Raw genomic sequence first — 24,445 nt, forward strand, 5'->3', positions numbered from 1 at the left:
GAACTGCCCCCAGGGGGGGGGGGCAGAACCCTCTAGGCGCCAGGGCAATTTTTTTTTTTGTTGTTTATTTTTTTAGAGATGGGGAGCGACCCATCAGGCAGGGGTCGCTCCCCTGGGGGGGGCAAATTGTATTTAGACCATTTCTGCCCCCCTGGGGGCAGATTGGCCAATTTTAGGTCAATCTGCCCCCAAGGGGGCAGAAACCACTAGGCACCGGGGATTTGTTTTTTGGCGCCAATGTCACGCAGGGGGAGCGACCCCGTAGGCAAGGGTCGCTCCCGGGGGGGGGTTGGGGGAGCAAATTTATTTTAGGCCATTTCTGCCCCCCCCCGGGGGACAGATCGGCCTATTATTAGGCCGAACTGCCCCCAGGGGGGGGCAGAACCCTCTAGGCGCGAGGGCAATTTTTTTTTTGTTGTTTATTTTTTTAGAGATGCGGAGCGACCCATCAGGCAAGGGTCGCTCCCCTGGGGGGGCAAATTGTATTTAGACCATTTCTGCCCCCCTGGGGGCAGATTGACCAATTTTAGGTCAATCTGCCCCCAAGGGGGCAGAAACCACTAGGCACCGGGGATTTGTTTTTTGGCGCCAATGTCACGCAGGGGGAGCGACCCCGTAGGCAAGGGTCGCTCCCGGGGTGGGGGGGTGGTGGTTGGGGGGTCAAATTTATTTTAGGCCATTTCTGCCCCCACCGGGGGACAGATCGGCCTATTATTAGGCCGAACTGCCCCCAGGGGGGGCAGAACCCTCTAGGCGCCAGGGCATTTTTTTTTTTTTTTTTTTTCTTTTTTTAGAGATGGGGAGCGAACCATCAGGCAAGGGTCGCTCCCCTGGGGGGGGGGCAAATTGTATTTAGACCATTTCTGCCCCCCTGGGGGCAGATTGGCCAATTTTAGGTCAATCTGCCCCCAAGGGGGCAGAAACCACTAGGCACCGGGGATTTGTTTTTTGGCGCCAATGTCACGCAGGGGGAGCGACCCCGTAGGCAAGGGTCGCTCCCGGGGGGGGGTGAGGGTTGGGGGGAGTGAAATTTATTTTAGGCCATTTCTGCCCCCCCTGGGGGCAGATCGGCCTATTATTAGGGCGATCTGCCCCCGGGGGGGGGCAGAAACCTCTAGGCGCCAGGGCAAATTTTGTTTTGTGTTTTTTTTTTTTTTTTTTTTTTTTTTTTTTTTTAGAGATGGGGAGTGACCCATCAGGCAAGGGTCGCTCCCCAGGAGGGCAAATTGTATTTAGACCATTTCTGCCCCCCTGGGGACAGATTGGCAGAGTTTAGGTCAATCTGCCCCCAAGAGGGCAGAAACCACTAGGCACTGGGTATTTGTTTTTTGGTGCCAATGTCACGCAGGGGGAGCGACCCCCTAGGCAAGGGTCGCTCCCGGGGAGGGTGGGGGTTGGGGGGGCAAATTTATTTTAGGGCATTTCTGCCCCCCCCCCCCCCCCCCCCCCCCCTCCCTGGGGCCGGCTGAGCTACAGGCCAAACACCACAGGTAGGCACCTTGCAAAAAACACCTCTGTTTTCTGTGAAAAAATATGTTGTGTCCACGTTGTGTTTTGGGCCATTTCCTTTTGTGGGCGCTAGGCCTACCCACAGAAGTGAGGTACCATTTTTATCGAGAGACTTAGGGGAACGCTGGGTGGAAGGAAATTTGTGGCTCCTCTCAGATTCCACAACTTTCTGTCACCGAAATGAGAGGAAAAAGTGTTTTTTGGGCCAAATTTTGATGTTTGCAAAGGATTATGGGTAACATACCCTGGTCAGAGCCCCGCAAGTCACCCCATCTTGGATTCCCCTGGGTTTCTAGTTTTCAAAAATGCACTGGTTTGCTAAGTTTCCTCAGGTGTCGGCTGAGCTACAGGCCAAAATCCACAGGTAGGCACTGCTTTTTATAAAAAAATGTGATGTGTCCACATTGTGTTTTGGGCCCTTTCCTTTCGTGGGCGCTAGTCCTACCCACACAAGTGAGGTATCATTTTTATCGGGAGACTTGGGGGAACGCTGGGTAGAAGGAAATTTGTGGCTCCTCTCAGATTCCAGAACTTTCTGCCACAGAAATGTGAGTAACATGTGTATTTTTAGCCAAATTTTGAGGTTTGCAAAGGATTCTGGGTAACAGAACCTGGTCCGAGCCCCGCAAGTCACCCCTCCTTGGATTCCCCTAGGTCTCTAGTTTTCAGAAATGCACAGGTTTGGTAGGTTTCCCTAGGTGCCGGCTGAGCTAGAGGCCAAAATCTACAGGTAGGCACTTCGCAAAAAACACCTCTGTTTTTTTCCAAAATTTAGGATGTGTCCACGTTGCGCTTTGGGGTGTTTCCTGTCGCCGGCGCTAGGCCTACCCACGCAAGTGAGGTATCATTTTTATCGGGAGACTTGGGGGAACGCTGGGTGGAAGAAAATTTGTAGCTCCTCTCAGATTCCAGAACTTTCTGCCACAGAAATGTGAGGGATATGGGTTTTTGTTAGCCAAATTGTGAGGTTTGCAAAGGATTCTGGGTAACAGAACCTTGTCCGAGCCCCGCAAGTCACCCCTCCTTGGATTCCCCTAGGTCTCTAGTTTTCAGAAATGCACAGGTTTGGTAGGTTTCCCTAGGTGCCGGCTGAGCTAGAGGCCAAAATCTACAGGTAGGCACTTTGTAAAAAACACCTCTGTTTTTTTCCAAAATTTAGGATGTGTCCACGTTGCGCTTTGGGGTGTTTCCTGTCGCCGGTGCTAGGCCTACCCACGCAAGTGAGGTATCATTTTTATCGGGAGACTTGGGGGAACGCTGGGTGGAAGGAAATTTGTAGCTCCTCTCAGATTCCAGAACTTTCTGCCACAGAAATGTGAGGGACATGTGTTTTTTTAGCCAAATTTTGAGGTTTGCAAAGGATTCTGGGTAACAGAATCTGGTCAGAGCCCCGCAAGTCACCCCTCCTTGGATTCCCCTAGGTCTCTAGTTTTCAGAAATGCACAGGTTTGGTAGGTTTCCCTAGGTGCCGGCTGAGCTACAGGCCAAAATCTACAGGTAGGCACTTCGCAAAAAACACCTCTGTTTTTTTCCAAAATTTAGGATGTGTCCACGTTGCGCTTTGGGGTGTTTCCTGTCGCCGGCGCTAGGCCTACCCACGCAAGTGAGGTATCATTTTTATCGGGAGACTTGGGGGAACGCTGGGTGGAAGGAAATTTGTAGCTCCTCTCAGATTCCAGAACTTTCTGCCACAGAAATGTGAGGGACATGTGTTTTTTTAGCCAAATTTTGAGGTTTGCAAAGGATTCTGGGTAACAGAACCTGGTCCGAGCCCCGCAAGTCACCCCTCGTTGGATTCCCCTAGGTCTCTAGTTTTCAGAAATGCACAGGTTTGGTAGGTTTCCCTAGGTGCCGGCTGAGCTAGAGGCCAAAATCTACAGGTAGGCACTTCGCAAAAACACCTCTGTTTTTTTCCAAAATTTAGGATGTGTCCACGTTGCGCTTTGGGGTGTTTCCTGTCGCCGGCGCTAGGCCTACCCACGCAAGTGAGGTATCATTTTTATCGGGAGACTTGGGGGAACGCTGGGTGGAAGGAAATTTGTAGCTCCTCTCAGATTCCAGAACTTTCTGCCACAGAAATGTGAGGGACATGTGTTTTTTTAGCCAAATTTTGAGGTTTGCAAAGGATTCTGGGTAACAGAACCTGGTCCGAGCCCCGCAAGTCACCCCTCCTTGGATTCCCCTAGGTCTCTAGTTTTCAGAAATGCACAGGTTTGGTAGGTTTCCCTAGGTGCCGGCTGAGCTACAGGCCAAAATCTACAGGTAGGCACTTCGCAAAAAACACCTCTGTTTTTTTCCAAAATTTAGGATGTGTCCACGTTGCGCTTTGGGGTGTTTCCTGTCGCCGGCGCTAGGCCTACCCACGCAAGTGAGGTATCATTTTTATCGGGAGACTTGGGGGAACGCTGGGTGGAAGGAAATTTGTAGCTCCTCTCAGATTCCAGAACTTTCTGCCACAGAAATGTGAGGGACATGTGTTTTTTTAGCCAAATTTTGAGGTTTGCAAAGGATTCTGGGTAACAGAACCTGGTCCGAGCCCCGCAAGTCACCCCTCCTTGGATTCCCCTAGGTCTCTAGTTTTCAGAAATGCACAGGTTTGGTAGGTTTCCCTAGGTGCCGGCTGAGCTAGAGGCCAAAATCTACAGGTAGGCACTTCGCAAAAAACACCTCTGTTTTTTTCCAAAATTTAGGATGTGTCCACGTTGCGCTTTGGGGTGTTTCCTGTCGCCGGCGCTAGGCCTACCCACGCAAGTGAGGTATCATTTTTATCGGGAGACTTGGAGGAACGCTGGGTGGAAGGAAATTTGTAGCTCCTCTCAGATTCCAGAACTTTCTGCCACAGAAATGTGAGGGACATGTGTTTTTTTAGCCAAATTTTGAGGTTTGCAAAGGATTCTGGGTAACAGAACCTGGTCCGAGCCCCGCAAGTCACCCCTCGTTGGATTCCCCTAGGTCTCTAGTTTTCAGAAATGCACAGGTTTGGTAGGTTTCCCTAGGTGCCGGCTGAGCTAGAGGCCAAAATCTACAGGTAGGCACTTCGCAAAAACACCTCCGTTTTTTTCCAAAATTTAGGATGTGTCCACGTTGCGCTTTGGGGTGTTTCCTGTCGCCGGCGCTAGGCCTACCCACGCAAGTGAGGTATCATTTTTATCGGGAGACTTGGGGGAACGCTGGGTGGAAGGAAATTTGTAGCTCCTCTCAGATTCCAGAACTTTCTGCCACAGAAATGTGAGGGACATGTGTTTTTTTAGCCAAATTTTGAGGTTTGCAAAGGATTCTGGGTAACAGAACCTGGTCCGAGCCCCGCAAGTCACCCCTCCTTGGATTCCCCTAGGTCTCTAGTTTTCAGAAATGCACAGGTTTGGTAGGTTTCCCTAGGTGCCGGCTGAGCTACAGGCCAAAATCTACAGGTAGGCACTTCGCAAAAAACACCTCTGTTTTTTTCCAAAATTTAGGATGTGTCCACGTTGCGCTTTGGGGTGTTTCCTGTCGCCGGCGCTAGGCCTACCCACGCAAGTGAGGTATCATTTTTATCGGGAGACTTGGGGGAACGCTGGGTGGAAGGAAATTTGTAGCTCCTCTCAGATTCCAGAACCTTCTGCCACAGAAATGTGAGGGACATGTGTTTTTTTAGCCACATTTTGAGGTTTGCAAAGGATTCTGGGTAACAGAACCTGGTCCGAGCCCCGCAAGTCACCCCTCCTTGGATTCCCCTAGGTCTCTAGTTTTCAGAAATGCACAGGTTTGGTAGGTTTCCCTAGGTGCCGGCTGAGCTAGAGGCCAAAATCTACAGGTAGGCACTTCGCAAAAAACACCTCTGTTTTTTTCCAAAATTTAGGATGTGTCCACGTTGCGCTTTGGGGTGTTTCCTGTCGCCGGCGCTAGGCCTACCCACGCAAGTGAGGTATCATTTTTATCGGGAGACTTGGGGGAACGCTGGGTGGAAGGAAATTTGTAGCTCCTCTCAGATTCCAGAACTTTCTGCCACAGAAATGTGAGGGACATGTGTTTTTTTAGCCAAATTTTGAGGTTTGCAAAGGATTCTGGGTAACAGAACCTGGTCCGAGCCCCGCAAGTCACCCCTCCTTGGATTCCCCTAGGTCTCTAGTTTTCAGAAATGCACAGGTTTGGTAGGTTTCCCTAGGTGCCGGCTGAGCTAGAGGCCAAAATCTACAGGTAGGCACTTCGCAAAAAACACCTCTGTTTTTTTCCAAAATTTAGGATGTGTCCACGTTGCGCTTTGGGGTGTTTCCTGTCGCCGGCGCTAGGCCTACCCACGCAAGTGAGGTATCATTTTTATCGGGAGACTTGGGGGAACGCTGGGTGGAAGGAAATTTGTAGCTCCTCTCAGATTCCAGAACTTTCTGCCACAGAAATGTGAGGGACATGTGTTTTTTTAGCCAAATTTTGAGGTTTGCAAAGGATTCTGGGTAACAGAACCTGGTCCGAGCCCCGCAAGTCACCCCTCCTTGGATTCCCCTAGGTCTCTAGTTTTCAGAAATGCACAGGTTTGGTAGGTTTCCCTAGGTGCCGGCTGAGCTACAGGCCAAAATCTACAGGTAGGCACTTCGCAAAAAACACCTCTGTTTTCTCCCAAAATTTTGGATGTGTCCACGTTGCGCTTTGGGGCGTTTCCTGTCGCGGGCGCTAGGCCTACCCACGCAAGTGAGGTATCATTTTTATCGGGAGACTTGGGGGAACATAGATTAGCAAAACAAGTGCTATTGCCCCTTGTCTTTCTCTACATTTTGTCCTTCCAAATATAGGAGAGTGTGTAAAAAAGACATCTATTTGAGAAATTCCCTATAATTCACATGCTTGTATGGTCACCCCGGAATTCAGAGATGTGCAAATAACCACTGCTCCTCAGCACCTTATCTTGTGCCCTTTTTGGAAATGCAAAGGTTTTCTTGATAGCAATTTTTTACTCTTTATATTTCAGCAAATGAATTGCTGTATACCCGGTATAGAATGAAAACGCACTGCAGGGTGCAGCTCATTTATTGGCTCTGGGTTCCTCGGGTTCTTGATGAACCTACAAGCCCTATATATCCCCGCAACCAGAGGAGTCCAGCAGACGTAACGGTATATTGCTTTCCATAATCTGACATTGCAGGGAAAAGTTACAGAGTAAAACGTAGAGAAAAATTGATGTTTTTTTCACCTCAATTTCAATATTTTTCTTTTTCAGCTGTTATTTTCTGTAGGAAACCCTTGTAGGATCTACACAAATGACCCCTTGCTGAATTCAGAATTTTGTCTACTTTTCAGAAATGGTTAGGTTTCTGGGATCCAGCATTGGTTTCATGCCCATTCCTGTCACTGACTGGAAGGAGGCTGAAAGCACAAAAAATTGCAAAAATGGGGTATGCCCCAGTAAAATGCCAAAATTGTGTTGAAAAATTGGGTTTTCTGATTCAAGTCTGCCTGTTCCTGAAAGCTAGGAAGCTGCTGAGTTTAGCACTACAAACCCTTTGTTGATGCCATTTTCAGGGGGAAATCCACAAGCCTTCTTCTGCAGCCACTTTTTCCATTTTTTTAAAAAAAAACGAAATTTTCACTGTATTTTGGCCAATTTCTTGGCCTCCTTCAAGGGAACCCACAAAGTCTGGGTACCTCTAGAATCCCTAGGATGTTGGAAAAAAAGGACGCAAATTTGGCTTGGTTAGCTTATGTGGACAAAAAGTTATGAGGGCCTAAGCGCGAACTGCCCCAAATAGGCAAAAAAAGGCCTGGCACAGGAGGGGGAAAAGGCCTGGCAGCGAAGGGGTTAAGGGTCTTGTTTGTAATATCATTGCAGTAGGCCTGCTAGCCCTGAAAATGTGTAATGCCCTACGTCCTCTAGGGGATAACTATATGGTTACACTGCAATACTTTCAGTGATTTTCTTTTCATGTGGTTATGCCTTCTAGGGGCTAACTATATGTTAACATGACCATGTTTCTTGCAAATGCTGTTTTCATGGTGGTGTCCTCTATGGGCTGTTCTGAGCTTTACAGTCTGATGCCAAATGTTTATTCCTGATAAAGGTTTTTATTGGGTTTATATGATCATTGTTTATGTTTTAATAATCTCTCCTTATTACAGTTATGACCATGGTTTAGGCCAACCTAACATACTTATTACACTATGACTGTTTGAACACTCTTTGATATGTTTGGGTGACCCTTCTATTTTATTTCTCTCGTTACTCCTCCGTGGCGGTCTTGTTTTGGGAATTGTGTTGGCCAGCCAGCAACTCTGATGTTGTGGTGGTGAAAGTGGTATTCTATTGGAATTAGCATGGCAGATTTAAATTAGGATGCTAAATGGCAACAGTTTCATTTTTGGCTGTAGATAGAGGAAGAAGAGCCCAATGGAAGTGCTTTTGTAGTATGCAGGGCCACTGGAATTATGTTGCAGGAAAAGACCCAATTATGAGGCAGGGTTGACCAACGTATGTGGCAAGAAAAGTCCAGATATGAATTTACGATGCCAATAGCTCTAATTCAAGCAAATGTGAGACCCATTGCATTGCAAATGCTTGTTCTGCCAGTTCTCGATTGGGACCCTTGTTGGCCTTCAGCAGCACCTTGTGTCTTGGATTATTTGGTGCCTAGAATAAGCCTAGGCTTTTTTGGCAAAAGTATAACTTTAAATGTGTAATATATTAATACATTGGTACTTCGCTACACCATTGTTTATTTGCATGTCAAAGTGTGACTCTTGATATTTTGTTCAAGTTAGGGCTGAAAAATGTGCACCGAATAATTAAATGCAAAAAGCCACCCCGCATAATTCAGCACTGGTACAAAAGTTTGTGCACCCTTTATCTAGCCACTGTGCTGTTGACTGGGAATGACCTTTAATACATACCTTTTGTATGAGTCAAATTGGAAAGGTATGACAAAATCACCTTTCTACACATGGTATTCAAAGTAAATTATTGGTGCATCCTTTTCATGAACTTAGCATCTGTAAGAAGTCAGGGTTGTACTTGCGTTCAGCAAGAAGAACTATACATTTAAAAGCATTGTCTCTTTCTTGCTCTTTCCACAGCTGACGTCAATTTGGATATGTCAAGGCCTTTGAAAGCGAACCTGAGCTTTGTCAAATTAGATCAAATAAGCGGTTTCATGAGAAAGATCCTGACCACTAATGACTTTGAGATGGATATGGAGGCTTCTGCTTCCCCCGACAGGCTTCCAAACAAAGGAGAGACGTCAAAATCAAAATGTTACAGTGGAAAGGAATCTGGCTCTAGTCTACATGTTGATGTAGTGCCCAAGGATTCGATCCAAGAAAATATGCAGCGGGCCATATCCTGCTTCCAGAAGATTTCCGTCCATACGACTCAAGTGGTGGTTTCCATGGAGACTGTGCCCCACCCGCGTACTCCATGTTTGTTGGTATCTCTGTCAAGCCTTGAGGGCCGTCTTCATGTGAAAGCAGGGCATAAAACATCGAGTAAGTTAAAAGATCCAATTTGCTTGTCATTACAATTGCAAGTCAATTAGCTGTGATGAGTACACAATTGAATGCAGTGTGTTATAGTAGAAGATAAAGCATAGCAACATCACCGTTTGAGCAAGTTAAATGATGACCATATCTTTTTTTCCTTGCGTTTGTTTTAATGTATTCACACTAAACATTTAAAAATTATTTTACAGAACCAATCAGTGGCAATGTGACGTTTGGCTCACTGTGGGTCCATGCGGTTGACAGTATTGTCAGTATTGTTCATATTGTGAAGGGGCCATCTCTTCCCTGTCTCCTGTAATAGTCTGCATGCTAACTGCCTTCTTCCATGAATCAGAGACTTCTCAATGCACATAATGAGGGGTGTAACACAGGCCCCTGCAGCCCCTCTGGTGTGGGGGTGGATGGCAGTCCTTCTGGGGGCCCCCAACCTTTCAACCCAATGTCAATGAACATCAGTAAGATATGGAGACTCCGGGACCCTTCATCGTATTCTGCAGGGCAGGGACACCATTTTGAATTACGCCTGATGTCATGTAGCAAGCACCATTAGACATCGCAATGGCTCCTTGTGGTACATTTAAGATGCACTGTGTAGCCTTAGGAAAAAGCACTCGACTATCTCAGCTGAATCTTCAGATCAGCAGATGTAGCTCTGCTGGGAGTCACCCACTTTGAGATTTAACATCCCAGAAGCATCCTACATTTAGCTGAAAGTTGGAAGAGATCAACATTGTCTCACACACAACATCTCTCAACAGTTTCTTATTTAATGTTTCCCTTTCTGTTGGGATTAACAGCACATCAATACAGTCGGCTCCATTACTTTGCAATTTGTAATTTTCACTTACTTGTGGTTGGCGAAAAAATTGACTTATTTCAGTAAGTCTCAAATTATAGGTGCTGTGAAGTGGTCCCATAATTAATACCCTAACACATATTAGTAGCTTCTTCCAAGCTACTGATATTTCATTGGGAGTAGGGATGGCTATTTTGGGTAGATGAACTAAGGCACATGTAGGCTGATAGCAGTGGATGATGCAGATAGATTGTCTAAGGCTTGACATATGCACCACTCTGACCTGCAAGAAAAGGCCTTTAATGTAAGTGACCACTCAGTGCCATGCCTACAAGTACGGGATAATATGGATAGATTGTTTCGCGTAAAAAAAGACAGATTGTATATTTTTGAGCTCTGTGCAATTTGTGACATATATTGACTGGTAAACTTTTGTAGTACTCTGATTGGGGTGTTAGAATTGCAAGGATCAGTACAACCTGTTGTGTAAGAAGCAGCATAGGAGAATCCTGTGCATTAAAAGCAGGTGATGGGATGCACATTGCATTACTTCATTTCTTTACGACATGAAAGATGTTCCAGAGTGAAATGCAGCCGGCATGTAATGCACCTTTTGGGTCTGTGCGGGAGGCTTGTATATATTTACTGGCTAGACAAATGGAAGGAGTGTAGGATTCCTAAATCCAATAAGCAATCTTTAGTTTTTGCAAATACTAGCCATAGTCTGCACCATTCAATACAATTTTGGCAGCCATTTTCTGATGACTCCGTCGGCCTTCTTGTACCTTCAGGTGGATCTGAATATTGTTACATAAATATTGAAGTCCATCTGATAATTGAAAGTGATCCTCATTCATGAAAACATACACATTAAATGCCATTGGAAATCATTCTGATCCCTGTAGTCCCCAGTGGTGGTATTGGTAATCTTTAAAAAGCATAACAATAGTTTGAATGGACGCGCGAGATATGGCAGAAACGCACTAAACCACTGTATCTTTGACATATATTTCACAGCAGAGAATGAAATAATAGTGTGGTCTAATGTACCAAAGGCAGCCGAAAGTCAGATTGTGTGAGTGTGGTGGCTTGTCCCTAGCCTCTTGTATTGATATTTTATATTCCCAAGGACTGTTTCCATTGCTCCCCAGGGAGAGTACTTAGATTTATGGTAACTTAAGCAGAAAGGTTAACAATTAACAGACAAAGCAAAAACCTAAGGTAAGCCTTTTGTTTTCAGGATACTTCCAACACACAACACTGGAAATTACTTTATAGCTGCTCAGCTTTAGGGTTTTTAGTTAATGAGGGATCAACGCATGTTTACTAGGGCTCGGGCTAGGAATGGAATATGAGATCAGCATTTGTGTCATGATAGATGTCTGTGGGCTGAGGATGCATCTAGTTACTTGAGTATAGTTACGTTGGCCTCCTGGATGAATGCAGAACCTTAGTGAGTGACCTTATCGAGGCAGTCAATTTTTGGAAGGAGGCTGTTCTGTTATTGCAGCTTTGTTGTAATGGGGTATTTTAGGACTGTGCTTATCTCCCGAAAAATAAACGCTGTGAAAAGTAGCTCCTCACAGATTATGCCTATTTCGAAATATAGAACTGATCATAGATTATTTTATTTTTTTGCCCTCTTTAGGGCTTGCTTCCGGGGTGAATGTTGGTTGATGTTCTTTTAATAAGCAGGTTGGACGTTTTGTAGTGCCTCTTGAGACCATTGTTTTGCTGCTTCCTAGCTTCAGTTAATCTTTTAACTCCTTTCTAGACAAAACGTCAGCACCTTGTTTGTTTTGTTTGATGTGAGCCGGTTGGTGCGTATCGGTGCTACCTAGTGTCAAAGTGGTGCAGAATACCTGATGTGTTTACCAGTCATCAGAAAGTCGAAAAAAGCTAGTTTCAGACTTGCATCCAGAAATAAAGATTCTCACCAAATAGTCTTACGAAGTAAAGAAATGTAAGTAAGCACAGATCACAACTGACTCACAATTAGAAGGTGTTATAAGATGAGGGCTGAGTCAATATGACGTTTTGAGGAACTCTGTTAGGTGAATGTTCGTCGTTTATTCCACTTTACCACGAGCCAGCTGAATTAGAAAAATTCTGTAGATCATCCATTTTTTGAAGTGCACTTGGATGGCCTAATTTGAAAAGTTATGGCAGGTTCTCGTTTGGCACACCACGTAATTTGTCAAAGAAAGGTCTTACTTCAGAGGTCAGCAAGTTGAGCTCATTGATATTTGACATGATGTGTTCTGGTTAAGATCAGTAAAAGTTCCAGCTTTGTGTAGTTTGCATACAGGAAAATGCAAGGTTTGCTAAAGGTGACCTTGTGCTAAAGGCTGAACAGCTGGCTTTAAGATCCAGAGAGTGCACTGGCACAATTTGAGTCTCTTATCCGAATTGTAGCTTCGAAAGGGTTGCAAAGTGAGGAAGTAAAGAATATGTAGACAATTGTGATATCTTTTCTTGGCGTTGTTGTTGAAACTCTTAATGCTTTCCTTGAATCCTTCTTCAAATGCTGGTCCCAATTAAGTAATCGTATTGGAATTAAATTGCTTGTATTGTTAAGGCAAAGGACTTGAACAATTCATTCCTAGTTACTTTGAAGCCTCTGCTGTACATATTATAGCTGCAGATGCGGTTCCACCTCAGTGTGAGGTCACATTCTCAGAACAGATTAGGCTCTTGAAATGTTCTGCTGCTTGGGCTCCCTCCACAATCCTGCTGGCAACAGGCACAGCCAAACATTGACCTTTAGGCAGCAGATTTTGCACAAGTCCAGAGCATATGAAAGTAAAGGGATTGTCAAAGCACACAAGACCTTCATTTCTCTCCATTCCCAAACCTCTCATTAACTTTTGCTCTCCAGTCAGCCAAACGCTATTCTCAAAATATCAAAATAATTTTGCACATGAGCAGCATCGAAATAATAACAAAATTAAGCTAAGTTACTTATGTCAAGGAGTTCTTCCTGCTAGGAAGTTTTTACTAAACACATACAGGGAAAGAAACATATGTATAAATCACCACTGTCTTGTTGGGATGATGCAAAAATATAATTGTTTTACAAAATGTAGTATGTACGTGCATGTAAAGGTATTTGCCCAATGTGTACTTAGCTCAAGAGCAACATAGCGCTGAACATGGGCAGTAGCGTCCGAGATGAAGTTCATGACCATCTCCAGACAGGAAGGGATAATTAATCTTATCTTGTAGGTTTGAGTCTTTTAGTGCCTGCTTGAAAAAAACACGATTGGGCCAGCTCTGTTTTTGACGGATGTTTTTCCGTGTTCCGAGACATAGAGAACACCTGTCTGCTGGTTTTATCTTTTTGGCTAGTCTGGTGCTGTGCATCTGAGGTGATTAATTTCTTGGCCAAGTATGAAAGAATGCCTGTTCTTGTGGCCTTGTATGTGCTGCAAGTGATCTTGAAGATAGTACATGTTTGGAGGGGAAACTAGTGCAGTTCCCTCAGGATTGGGGTGATACTGGTAATGAACTTTTGGTGCAGCTTACGTATGCATAGTCATGACTACAGGAGTTGAGACTTGAAATGTGCATCATAGTGAGTATTTTATTTTTGAGGTGGAAATAATGCCTACAGTATGAAAAAACTGAGCACTAGCGCAATGTATTCTTTTTTAAATGCATCTTAGGGCTGCTTCATTGACAAAAGAAACTATAGGCTGTTGTGAATTTTGGAAAAGTGAGTCATTACAAATATTTTTTTGTTTGTTATTGGAAAAGCATCTAGATTCTGCCTCTTACGTAAAGCGCATCTGTCAAACTGAGAGTTTGAGGGCTATTTCTTAGTCTTGTTGAGGCATACACCAGGTGGGAAATCTACAAATCATTCCTCACATGATTATCTGCGTTGCACTGATGTCATATGTGATGAGTACCAGGCGATACGTGAGACAAATAATGTCCCCAGTTCTTCTTGTGGAGCGCAGCTACTGTAAAAAGGTACTTTGTGTCTTCAAACTGGAGGATTGAATTCCATTTAGATATACGTGAATCTTCTTTAGAGGGTACAAGAATGTTTGAAGGATTTCATCCAGAATAGAAGAAACGTGCTGGTAGCTTCATATGTGCTTGCACTGTGAAGTCTACCTTTGATGGTGCATCACGCAGAAGCCATGGTAAGATAGTCACCTCTCGTAATTTTTCTCAAAGTGAAGTGACCGCTTTGGGAATCTGGGGAGCTTTGCAAGACTACAAAGGATACTGGAACATAACAAAACACTCCAAATCAGCTGTATCAATTGTGACTTAAAAAGTTAATAATAAGTTTAGAAAAGTGTCATTTATCGTGGAAAAGGTAGTGAGTTAATTACATTTTGCTTTCATGACTGGTTTGCTGATACCCATCTGTGGCAGAGTGCCTTGATATAGAGGCAGCACATGTTGGAGTAACCTCATGTTCTTAAACTATGCAAGGTCACTTGTATCTGCATTGAGGGTCTACACATACAAGTAGACTACCATGGCCAAATACACTACTGAAAATAAATAAAACATTAAAATATCTAGAGCTGAAATACAGTTGCTATAACACTCCCCTTATAAATTCAAGACAAAAGATGTTGAGTCCATCCATTCTGCTGTATTTTCTGTGTGATCACGAAAATTCTCCACATGACACACCTTACCCTCCTCACCACTGGCGCTCCATTGTGCTTACGCTATCCCATTGAGTACTGGTGTTGAAGGGCAACTAACCATATTCTCCTTGGCACAAAGTGTGTGTTTTCTGTATGCTGTCTGTGGGCACATATGCATGACCCATAGGCTTTCTCCGGCATTCCCTCGCCTTGTCTTTTTTCCAGTCTCCTGCGCCCAAACCTGTTTTTCACTGCCATAACAATGTTTCTATCTAATCAACTGGTCACCAGAGAAAATGAGCAACCGGTAGAGCTGTGGAAACGTGGCGAGGAAGGACCATGGCCCCAGTTGGGGTGACACGGTAACCAACGCCGCTGGTGTAAGCATGAACGTTCTGGAAAGCTGCAAGGAAAGAATGAGTTACATACAGCAGGTACTCAACAGAAATATGCACACTCAACTGAACCTACTCTGTTGTGCAAGTGTTGATAAAACCGCTGAAATGACAGAACAGCCATACATGCCTCTACCTTTCCGTCTTGCAGAAATACCTCCAGGCTGCGCACGGCTAATGCCAGAATTACTTTCACAGCCTGAAACGAACACCCGAATACTTCTTTGTGTGTTTGATTTTACAATCATATAACGATTGTGACCATCTGCTGCAGCTGCACTTTACGAATTATTTGTTGAACTAAATGTAGCACAGTGACAAAAGTAGTCTTCCCAGATGTACTGTAAAACTGGAAAAAGAAAATGGAGTGTTGCCTTTTTATATATCAAGGCCATCTGCTGAGCAGATGCCATTATATAGAAATACTTTATTTCATTAAAACCTCAACAATTTGCACTTGTTTACTTGACTTTGCAAAACTACCCATTGAGACAACACAACACACTTGGGGTTTCCTTGGGTCTCACCAGCTTCCCTTTGATCCTTTTTGATGTGCTGCCTTTAATAAACACGGGCAGAAACACTGCTCAGAACGCTTCATGGAAAAAAACTACAAAGCATCAATCAGGGGAGCAAAAAAATACACTGATCCCTTACTTATGCAAGCTATTTTTAGTGAAATATGTTTTTTACACGTTTTTTGTGATGATGTTATATAAACAGTGTAAACTGCCTTTTTCCAGATAACTTTTTAATCTAGGCACTGAAGTTTGCTTGGTGTGCTGGAAATATCTGAATGCGTTGTGCGGTAATGCATGAAGGGTCGCCTGTTACATGCATCTTTCATTACCTTGGAAAGGGGGAAGGAGGCTTTGGATGCTTCATATTATTTTACGCAAATGGTATCCTGAATTTGTATGTCTTATAAACGAGTGCAATAATTATACTAAAACACATTTCCAGCAGGCGGTCCGTATTTAGGACGATTTGTGCTGATGAACTAGATGCACTACCAAGACAATAAGCAATCATAGTAAGCCTCGCTAACCGTTTATGTGATGAACTTTTCTGCTACACATGAAACAATACTCTTTTGCTTATAATTACATGTTGTTAACTTTGCCCTACACGAGTACTTATGATTCCTGCTTTAGAATCATAGAGTTATGACCACCTTCCATTGTCCTCTGTCTTGCTTGCCTTTAATTCTCCACAGGTCTGGCCAAGCGAATTATTTACTGATCTGTCTGCTATGAATGCTTTTCAATAGGGCTGGCTTGGAATTTTCTTCACTTCTAGCCGCAGTCAATTCTCTAATTGATTGTCCACCGTGATTTGCACATATCTCTAGCATATGTGACTTTAAACTTTTAACCAACATGCTCTTTTCCGTAATTTTGCCAACTAGGGAGTTCTCAGTTGTTCTGTCCAGCATGCTCCACTTCCTTGTCCTGTCGTAATTGTAGATATTTCTGCTTTCTTCATCATCTCTTTTTTGCCCACCATGAATCAACTACAGCTCTGTCAGCTCAGCATGTAATAATTTGTCAAACCACATTTGTTCTGTTTGTTGTCCTCCCATTAATGAATCTACATGAATTTCCTAATCATGCACATTTTTCACCATGATATGTTCACAATTTAGTACACCAGCATTGTCCATGGTTGTAAAGCAATTTCTTTATTGGTCTACTGTCAGTTGATGATTATTTTCTGCTGTGCATCATGAATGTACCATGTCCTGCCTGCTTTGCCTTATCCACAGTCCTGCACTGCGAGAATTTCCCAAAGGTTTCTAAGTGCTCGTTTGATTGCTGCTCACAATTTAAACACAGCGGTACCTTCCACAAAAAAATCTGCATTGTTTTGTTAACAGTTTTTTTTAAACATTTCTGGCGACCGAGCATTTGTAGATTGAGCCTCCCAGACAGAGGCTCAGTCTGGTTGCAAGAGACCTATTGTCGCTTATCAAGAACTGACAGGGGGCTTAAAGCCCCACTTATTCCTTGCTTTTGGATGGGTCTTTATTGTCACTCTTATTTGGTTGCTTCGTTTTTGTTTGGTCTCTTTGCTTGTCCATTTTTTATTTGTATCTCTCCTTGAGCATTTCCTCATTAATTGTGTCTTTCCACTACGTACTTTTTGGAAACTACTTTTTTCTTTTTTGCTTAGGCACTCTATGATAGTGCATGTGTTTTCCAGCTGTCTTCTTCATGTGGTTCTGTCCCCCGTGCTTCATGCTTAGTTCTTTTATCCTCTTCTTGTCCCCGTGCTCTCCACTGGTCTGTGTTGCTGTCGTCCTTATGCTTCTCCCTTTGCCAACGTGCTGGTCTCGCCATCATTTACGTCTCCCTCCGCCCTTCTTTTTGCTCCCTCCCATGTGTGCTTATTTTCCCTTACTCTGCCCCTTTTCCCCGGCCCCCACCACTACTACAACCTATTCCCTTTGAATACTCCACTCCCGGGGTCCATGCTTCATGACATTTTTGTCAAACTTATTTTCTTCTTTTGTTCATGCTGTACAACATGAACAAACGGCATTGGCCGTTCCAATGAGTGGTAAAGGCAGGACCTATTGGCTTTGCTAATGCTTGTCTACTTTTGTGTCCCCTGTGAATATTTGTCCATTTATATTAACAAAATTCATTTTAATTTTGGGCCTAATTTTCTACAGTTCTGCTCACAGCATTTGCAGTGCGCTCTGAATTATTCACATTGCTGCCAGATTTGAATTTTCCCCATTCATGCACCATTCCACCCTACTTAATTTCCATCGGTATTAATTTCATTTTGTTCTGCCTAGTAAGAGTTTTCCAAGTTTCTGTCCTCAATAAATTCTCTGTAGTTCTGCCCGTTGTAATTAATCCAAAATCCTCTTCACCATTATTGAATGGTTTCCCACTGTCTACTGCATAATTTGCTTCCATCGATAGTTGTGGTCTCTTGACTCAGAAGCCCTACCTGTAGGGTGGGTTGTGATGGCAGGCACGTTAAAGTAGCTATTTAGCTAATTTCTACTTCAACCTACGACAAAGACCAGTGTTTGCTTTGTATTAAAAATTAAGTTCAGGGCCCAGCATTTTTCCTATTAGGTCGCCACTCACCTCCATCAATGACACCACAGATGCTGACCACTGCATACATGAGCACCAGCTAAAGCTGTCGGTGCTTGTACCCCCTTCCAGCAGGTTGTTCGGCTGGGGTCAGTGGATACAGGGAAAGTGTGTGTGAAGGAGTGCTTTCATTTTTAGCTAGGATTTTTGAATGTCTTACTGCTGTTTCACACATCAGAGTAACCTCGTCTTATCGCACCACATGAATCAAAAGGAGTGCAAACACCTCTGGTCCACCAAAGTGTGGAAAATATATTATACTAGACTGGTGGTGCGCCTCATTCCTGATGTCTAGTGGGAGAGCTCTGCTTTTCTACTAGGCTACCTTTTGCCTCTCTCCTCCTTTTGCTTTGCTTTGCTCTGCTCTCTTCTCCACTACTGTCCCTTAGTTCTCCTTTTCCTTGTTTCTCTCTCTCTCACTCAGTTCTCTCTCTCACTTTCACTCTCCCCCTCTTTCTCTCTCCCCCACTGCTGCTGCCCCCGCGGCTTTGCCCCCTTTTTCGTCTCTGCCCTCTTTTTCACTCTGCCCCCTTTTTCGTGCCGTTTTTCGTCCCCCTCCCGCCTCCCAGCTGTCCTCTCCTCCCCTTACCTCCTTACTTAATGGCAGCTGCTGTGTGGCCGCGCAGAAGACGCCACTGGCGCGCCAAAGGAAACCCGTCTGCACCCGTCCGCGCTGTGACTGGGCCCAGTGCCAGAACCCCTGGCTCCCATCCCCCCAGCGCCACCACGCACGTCTTCACTACGACGCTACCACCCTCCTCGCCCTCAACATCAGCCGCTCTCCCGCCGACATTCAAGCCTCCCTGCAGACCACCCCCTGACCCTTCTCCTGTCGGAACTGCACAATCTGATAGAGATTTCTAGCTGCAGCTTCCTTACCTTAGAATTCCCTGGCGTCAGCTTCGAATCTGGAGTTTTTTCTGAGCAGTACCCTGCGCGCGAGCCGTCGGACGACGTCATTCGGATCCCCGTGCGTCGACCAGCTCCGCGTGCGTCGTCAGCGTCGTTGGAGCCGTCTATGACATCACGGTTGTCTATATAGACGCCGTCTCAGCGCGCGTACGTCCGTTCTTTTCCTTCCGCGCCGGTTAAGCGCAGTTTTGGAAAGAGATACCCTGCTTTGACGGTTTGTCGACGCTTTTTTGGCTGTTTGGAGTCATGTCTTCGAGAAAGATAGGATTGAAGCCGTGTGGTGCGTGTCATCGCACCATGTCGGTGACGGATCCGCACCGAGTTTGTCTTTGGTGCCTGGACAAGGACCACGATTCCACCTCGTGCTCCGATTGTCGGGCCATGGCGCCGAAGGCCTTGAGGGAGAGATCCCTTAAGCTTCTTGCGGCCCAACATTCGTCTTTGGTCGGCGTGACTCCGCGGAGGTCACAGTCTTGCAGTAGGGAGGAAGTCGCAGCATCGCTCCCGGCGCCCCAAGTCCTCTTCCTCGCATTCGAGGTCATCGGAAGGTAAGAGGCACAAGAAGAAGAAGAAGTCCAAGCAGACTTTGTCTTCGTCAAGCCCGTCGACCGACGAGGCGTCTAGGGAACGTCGACGTTCCGAGCGCAGTTCTGCAGAGCCATCGCCAGGGTCGACTTCGCGTCTTCCCCCCTTTCCGGGGACCGGATCGACCCCCGCTCAAATAAAATAATTCTACGAGGCCATGCGTCTCGTTTTTGAGCGGGCTGTACCCTTGGGTGGGTCTTCGGGCCCCACGGGGTCAGCAGGGGCCCCTTCGGATTCGACGCTGGCAACTTCGGCCTCGGCGCCGTTGGGGACCTCAGGATCCGATAACAGATCTGGACTGGCGCCGGTCTCTCACAGTCGACCTCCTTCGGCGGCAGGTCCTACGTTGACGATTCCGCCACCAGCGCCCACCGGTGGCAGCACCATCCTTATTACGGATGATCCGGAGCCGGAGCGACGTCATACGACGTCGACTTCAACGGAGCCGATTCAGCCCAGATCATTGTCTGAGCATTATTTGGAACAGCCAGACGCAGGAGAGGAATGGGAGGGATCTGAGGACCCTTTAGAATCAGGATTGCAGGAGGACTGGTATGAGGATCTAGGGAAGGCCAGTGGACTGGACACATCTCCAGATACTGGTATGCTCTCTCCTTCTAATGTGGCCACGGAGGAGGGGGCTTCTTTCGCTATGGTGGTGTGTAGGGCAGCTGAGGTCTTGGACCTAGATTTGCCTACGGTGCCAGTCAGGACGAATATCCTGACAGAAGTACTTCAGCCGGGGGTGTCAACATCGGAGCCGTTTTTGCCCTTCAATGAGGCTCTTACAGACGTCCTTCTCGGTACGTGGTCCAAACCCAGCACAGGGGCTCCTGTGAATAGGACGGTCGGCTGCCGCCATAGACCCACTCCCAGCGACCCTAGTTTCCTGACACAACACCCAACTCCTGAGAGCTTGGTTGTCCAAGCCTCTACTTCCCGTGGTGCCTTCCCTTCCGCTCCCCCGGATAGGGAATCCAAGAGGCTGGATCAGCTTGGGAAGAAGATGTTTTCTTCCTCCAGCCTGGCATTGAGGTCTGTAAACACCTCTTGCCTATTGGGCCGTTATTCCCATACTTTATGGGATACGGTGGCGCAAGTGCTGCTCCAGGTTCCGGAGGGCGTACGGGACACTCACCCAGGCTGTAAAGGATGGGAGAGATGCAGCCAAGTTTACAATCCGGTGTGGCTTGGACACGACCGACTCGCTGGGCAGAACGATTTCATCGTCAGTGGCCCTACGTCGCCACGCCTGGCTACGTTCTACTGGTTTTTCAGGGGATGTCCAGTCCAGCTTGATGGTCATGCCCTTTGATGGCTCTCACCTTTTTGGCGAAAAGGCAGACTCTGCGCTTGAGAGGTTCAAGGATTCTCGAGCCACGGCAGATCCTTGGGCCTTTCAGCGCCGACACGACAGCAGTCTGTCTTTCGCCCCTTCCGAGGCTTTGGGAGGGACGTGGTACCACGCCAGCCACAGTTTAGCCACCGTCCTCAGGCTTCACAGCATCCCGGAAAAGGACGTGGTCGTGGTACCATCAGACCCAGAGGGTCTGGCCAGCAGTCGGCCGCCACGCAGCCCCCCTCCACTGCGCCCAAGCCCTCCTAGTGTGGTTCTGCGGGATCATGTCCGTCCAGTTGGAGGGAGGATTCGTTTTCATCTCCCTCACTGGCTTTCCATCACCACGGACAAGTGGGTCCTGCAGATCATAGTGAAGGGCTACTCCCTTCCCTTCCAGTCTTTTCCTCCTTCTATCCCTCCGACAAAGGATTGGCTGATGGAGGACCATCTGGCTTTGCTCCGTGAGGAAGTTACGGCTCTCTTGGCCAAGGGAGCTATAGAAAGAGTCCCGATATCAGAAATAGGCAGTGGTTGTTATTCCCGCTACTTTCTGATTCCCAAAAAGAACAAAGGCCTTCGCCCTATTTTGGATTTAAGGGACGTCAATCTCTTCCTCAAGAAGGAGAAATTCAAGATGCTCACTCTTGCTCAGGTTTTGTCTGCCCTAGACCAAGGAGACTGGATGGTAGCGTTGGATATGCAGGATGCATATTTCCATATTCCTATCCTGCCAAACCACAGGCGATACTTGCGGTTCAAGGTGGGCCATGAGCACTTTCAGTTTACCGTGCTCCCTTTCGGTCTCACCAGTGCCCCTCTGGTGTTCACAAAGGTGATGGCGGTGGTGGCAGCTCATTTGCGCAGGTCAGGGATTTCAGTCTTCCCCTACCTGGACGATTGGCTGTTGAAGGCTCGTACGCCCCAGGCTCTCGTCACCCACCTCCAGACGACGGCAGACCTCTTGCATTCGCTGGGGTTCACTATAAATGTGCCGAAGTCACACCTGACTCCCGCTCAGAAGCTCTCTTTCATCAGAGCTGTTCTGGACACAGTGCAGTATCGGGCTTATCCACCCCATCAGCGGGTTCAGGATATTCAGGTTATGATTCCGATGTTTCGGCCTCTATCCTGGATCTCGGTGAGACAGACTCTGAGTGGGACTCATGGCTTCCAGCATCCCGTTGGTCAAGCATGCCAGATGGCGCACGAGGGCTCTGCAGTGGGACCTGAAGTTCCAATGGGCACAGCATCAGGGAAATCTTACTGACGTGGTTCAGATCTCGGAGAAGGCTGCGGAAGATCTGCAGTGGTGGTTAGTGAACGGCGAGTGGGTCAAGGGCAGACCCCTCTCCCTTCCCCAACCAGATCGAACGGTAGTGACAGATGCGTCACTTCTGGGATGGGGCGGCCATCTGGGGGAGGTGGAGATCAGAGGTCACTGGTCTCCGGCGGAATCCTGGCTCCACATCAACTTGTTGGAGCTTCGGGCGATCCGGCTAGCATTCTGGCAGCCAGGCGTCCCTCTACTAAGTCGATCTACGCCTGCCGTTGGAAATGTTTTGTTTCTTATTGTTCAGAGAGGTCTATTGAACCTCTTTCTTCTTCTCTGTCTAACATCCTTTTGTTTATTTTGTCTCTCGCCCAGCAGGGTTCCTCGATGGGGACTCTCAAGGGCTATCTTGCAGCTTTATCGGCTTTTCTTCAGTTGCCTGGTCAACCATCTCTGTTTAAATCACCTATAGTACAGAGGTTTTTGAAGGGGCTTGTACATCTGTTCCCCCTGTGCCTTTCGTTATGCCCCAGTGGGATCTTAATCTGGTTCTTACCTTCCTTATGTGTGCTCCTTTCGAGCCCTTGCATAACTGTCCTCTCCGGCTGCTCACTATTAAGACAGCCTTTTTGGTGGCAATTACATCTGCCAGGAGAGTGAGTGAGCTGCAGGCTTTATCTTCAAAGCCACCTTATCTCATGATATATCCTGACAAGGTGGTGTTAAGAACTCTTGCCTCTTTCCTCCCCAAGGTGGTGACCCCTTTCCATCTGGGTCAAAATATCACCCTGCCCACCTTCTTTGCACCACCGCATCCCTCTAATGAAGAGGAGCATCTCCATCGACTGGACCCAAAAAGAGCGTTATCCTTCTACCTTGACCGCACTAAAGAGTTCCGGGTGGACGACCAACTCTTTGTGGGGTACGTTGGTGCAAAGAAGGGTCGGGCAGTACAGAAACGATCCATTTCGCGCTGGGTCGTTCTCTGTATAAAAATATGCTACACTTTGGCGAAGAAGCAGCCTCCTGAAGGCTTGAGAGCTCATTCCACTAGGGGGAAAGCTGCTACCACTGCGTTAGCACGTGGCGTACCGGTGGTGGATATCTGTCAGGCCGCAACGTGGGCTTCTTTACACACGTTTGTGAAACACTACTGCCTGGCTAGCCAGGTGAGGAGAGAGGGGCATTTTGCCCGTTCTGTCTTGCAGGACTTCCTAGTATAAAAAAATAAAAAGAAATCTCCTTCAGACCCACCGCCATGGGTTATAGCTTGGGTATCTATTCTAAGGTAAGAAAGCTGCAGCTAGAAGTCTCTATCAGATGAACAAGTTACTTACCTTCGGTAACGAGGTATCTGGTAGGGACTCTATCTAGCTGCAGATTCCTTACACCTGCCCAAGCCTCCCCGCTCTGGGGAAATTGTTTCTCATGTGGATATGTGTGTGTGTGTATATATATATATATATATATATATATGTGTGTGTGTGTGTATATATATATATATATATATATATATGTTTCTATGTGTACATATGTATAATTTTGATTTTGGCAACTTTTGCCTTTCTTATAGGCATGAAAGTGTTTTTACTCCAAACAGTCAAAGAGGTCAAAAGTGTATTGGTTGGTTCTTCCATGACTCTCGCTTCTGGCGTGGGAAGTTGTGGAAAAGAACTGACGCACGCGCGCCGAGACGATGTCTATATAGACAACCGTGATGTCATAGACGGCTCCAACGACGCTGACGACGCACGCGGAGCTGGTCGACGCACGCAGATCTGAACGACGCCGTCTGACGGTGCAGGCAGGGTACTGCTCAGTAAAAACTCCGGATTCGAAGCTGACGCCAGGGAATTCTAAGGTAAGGAATCTGCAGCTAGATAGAGTCTCTACCAGATACCTCGTTACCGAAGGTAAGTAACTTGTTCTTTACCAGCTTCCATGCCAATGACACACCCACCAAGGCGTGACGCAACCATCTCCGATGCATCCTCCTCAATACCCGCTCCGTCTACAAGCACGTGGTAGAGAAATGGAATCTGCTCAACTCAGCCCCCCCAGACGTCACCTTCCTGACCGAGACCTGGATGAACCCCTCCTCAGCGCCATCCCGGACGGCTACAAGATAACCTGCAGGGACCGCTCCAACAAACCAGGAGAAGGCATCGCCATCATCCACAAGAATACCCTCAGGATCACGACCAACACCGAAGACACCCTCAGCACCGCCGAACTCCTGCACCTCCAAATCCATCCTGACCCAAACACCACCCTTCAGGGGACCCTCGTCTACAGGCCCCCGGCCCACGACAGCAGTTCAGCGACTCCATTACCGACATCAGCACACATGCTCTTGCATCCACTGACTACATACTCAGAGTCTTAATTGCCACCTCGAGAACACCAATGACAACACCACCACCACCTCCATGCTCGACAACCTCTCCAACCT

The 24,445-nt window shown here is 46.6% G+C and overlaps 1 protein-coding gene across 3 annotated transcripts in view; it reads left to right on the top strand.

The window, feature by feature from the left end:
- The window catches only part of VPS13B (vacuolar protein sorting 13 homolog B), a 2,423,697-nt gene that overhangs the window by 1,787,159 nt on the left and 612,093 nt on the right, over positions 1-24,445 (top strand). For all 3 annotated transcript variants that reach the window (XM_069220546.1, XM_069220545.1, XM_069220547.1), the window contains exon 36: positions 8,548-8,955. In XM_069220546.1, coding sequence (XP_069076647.1) covers positions 8,548-8,955 — 408 coding nt within the window. The remainder of the gene's footprint in view (positions 1-8,547; positions 8,956-24,445) is intronic.

The sequence above is a fragment of the Pleurodeles waltl genome, chromosome 2_2, assembly GCF_031143425.1.
Source record: "Pleurodeles waltl isolate 20211129_DDA chromosome 2_2, aPleWal1.hap1.20221129, whole genome shotgun sequence".
NCBI classification, from domain to species: Eukaryota; Metazoa; Chordata; class Amphibia; order Caudata; family Salamandridae; genus Pleurodeles; species Pleurodeles waltl.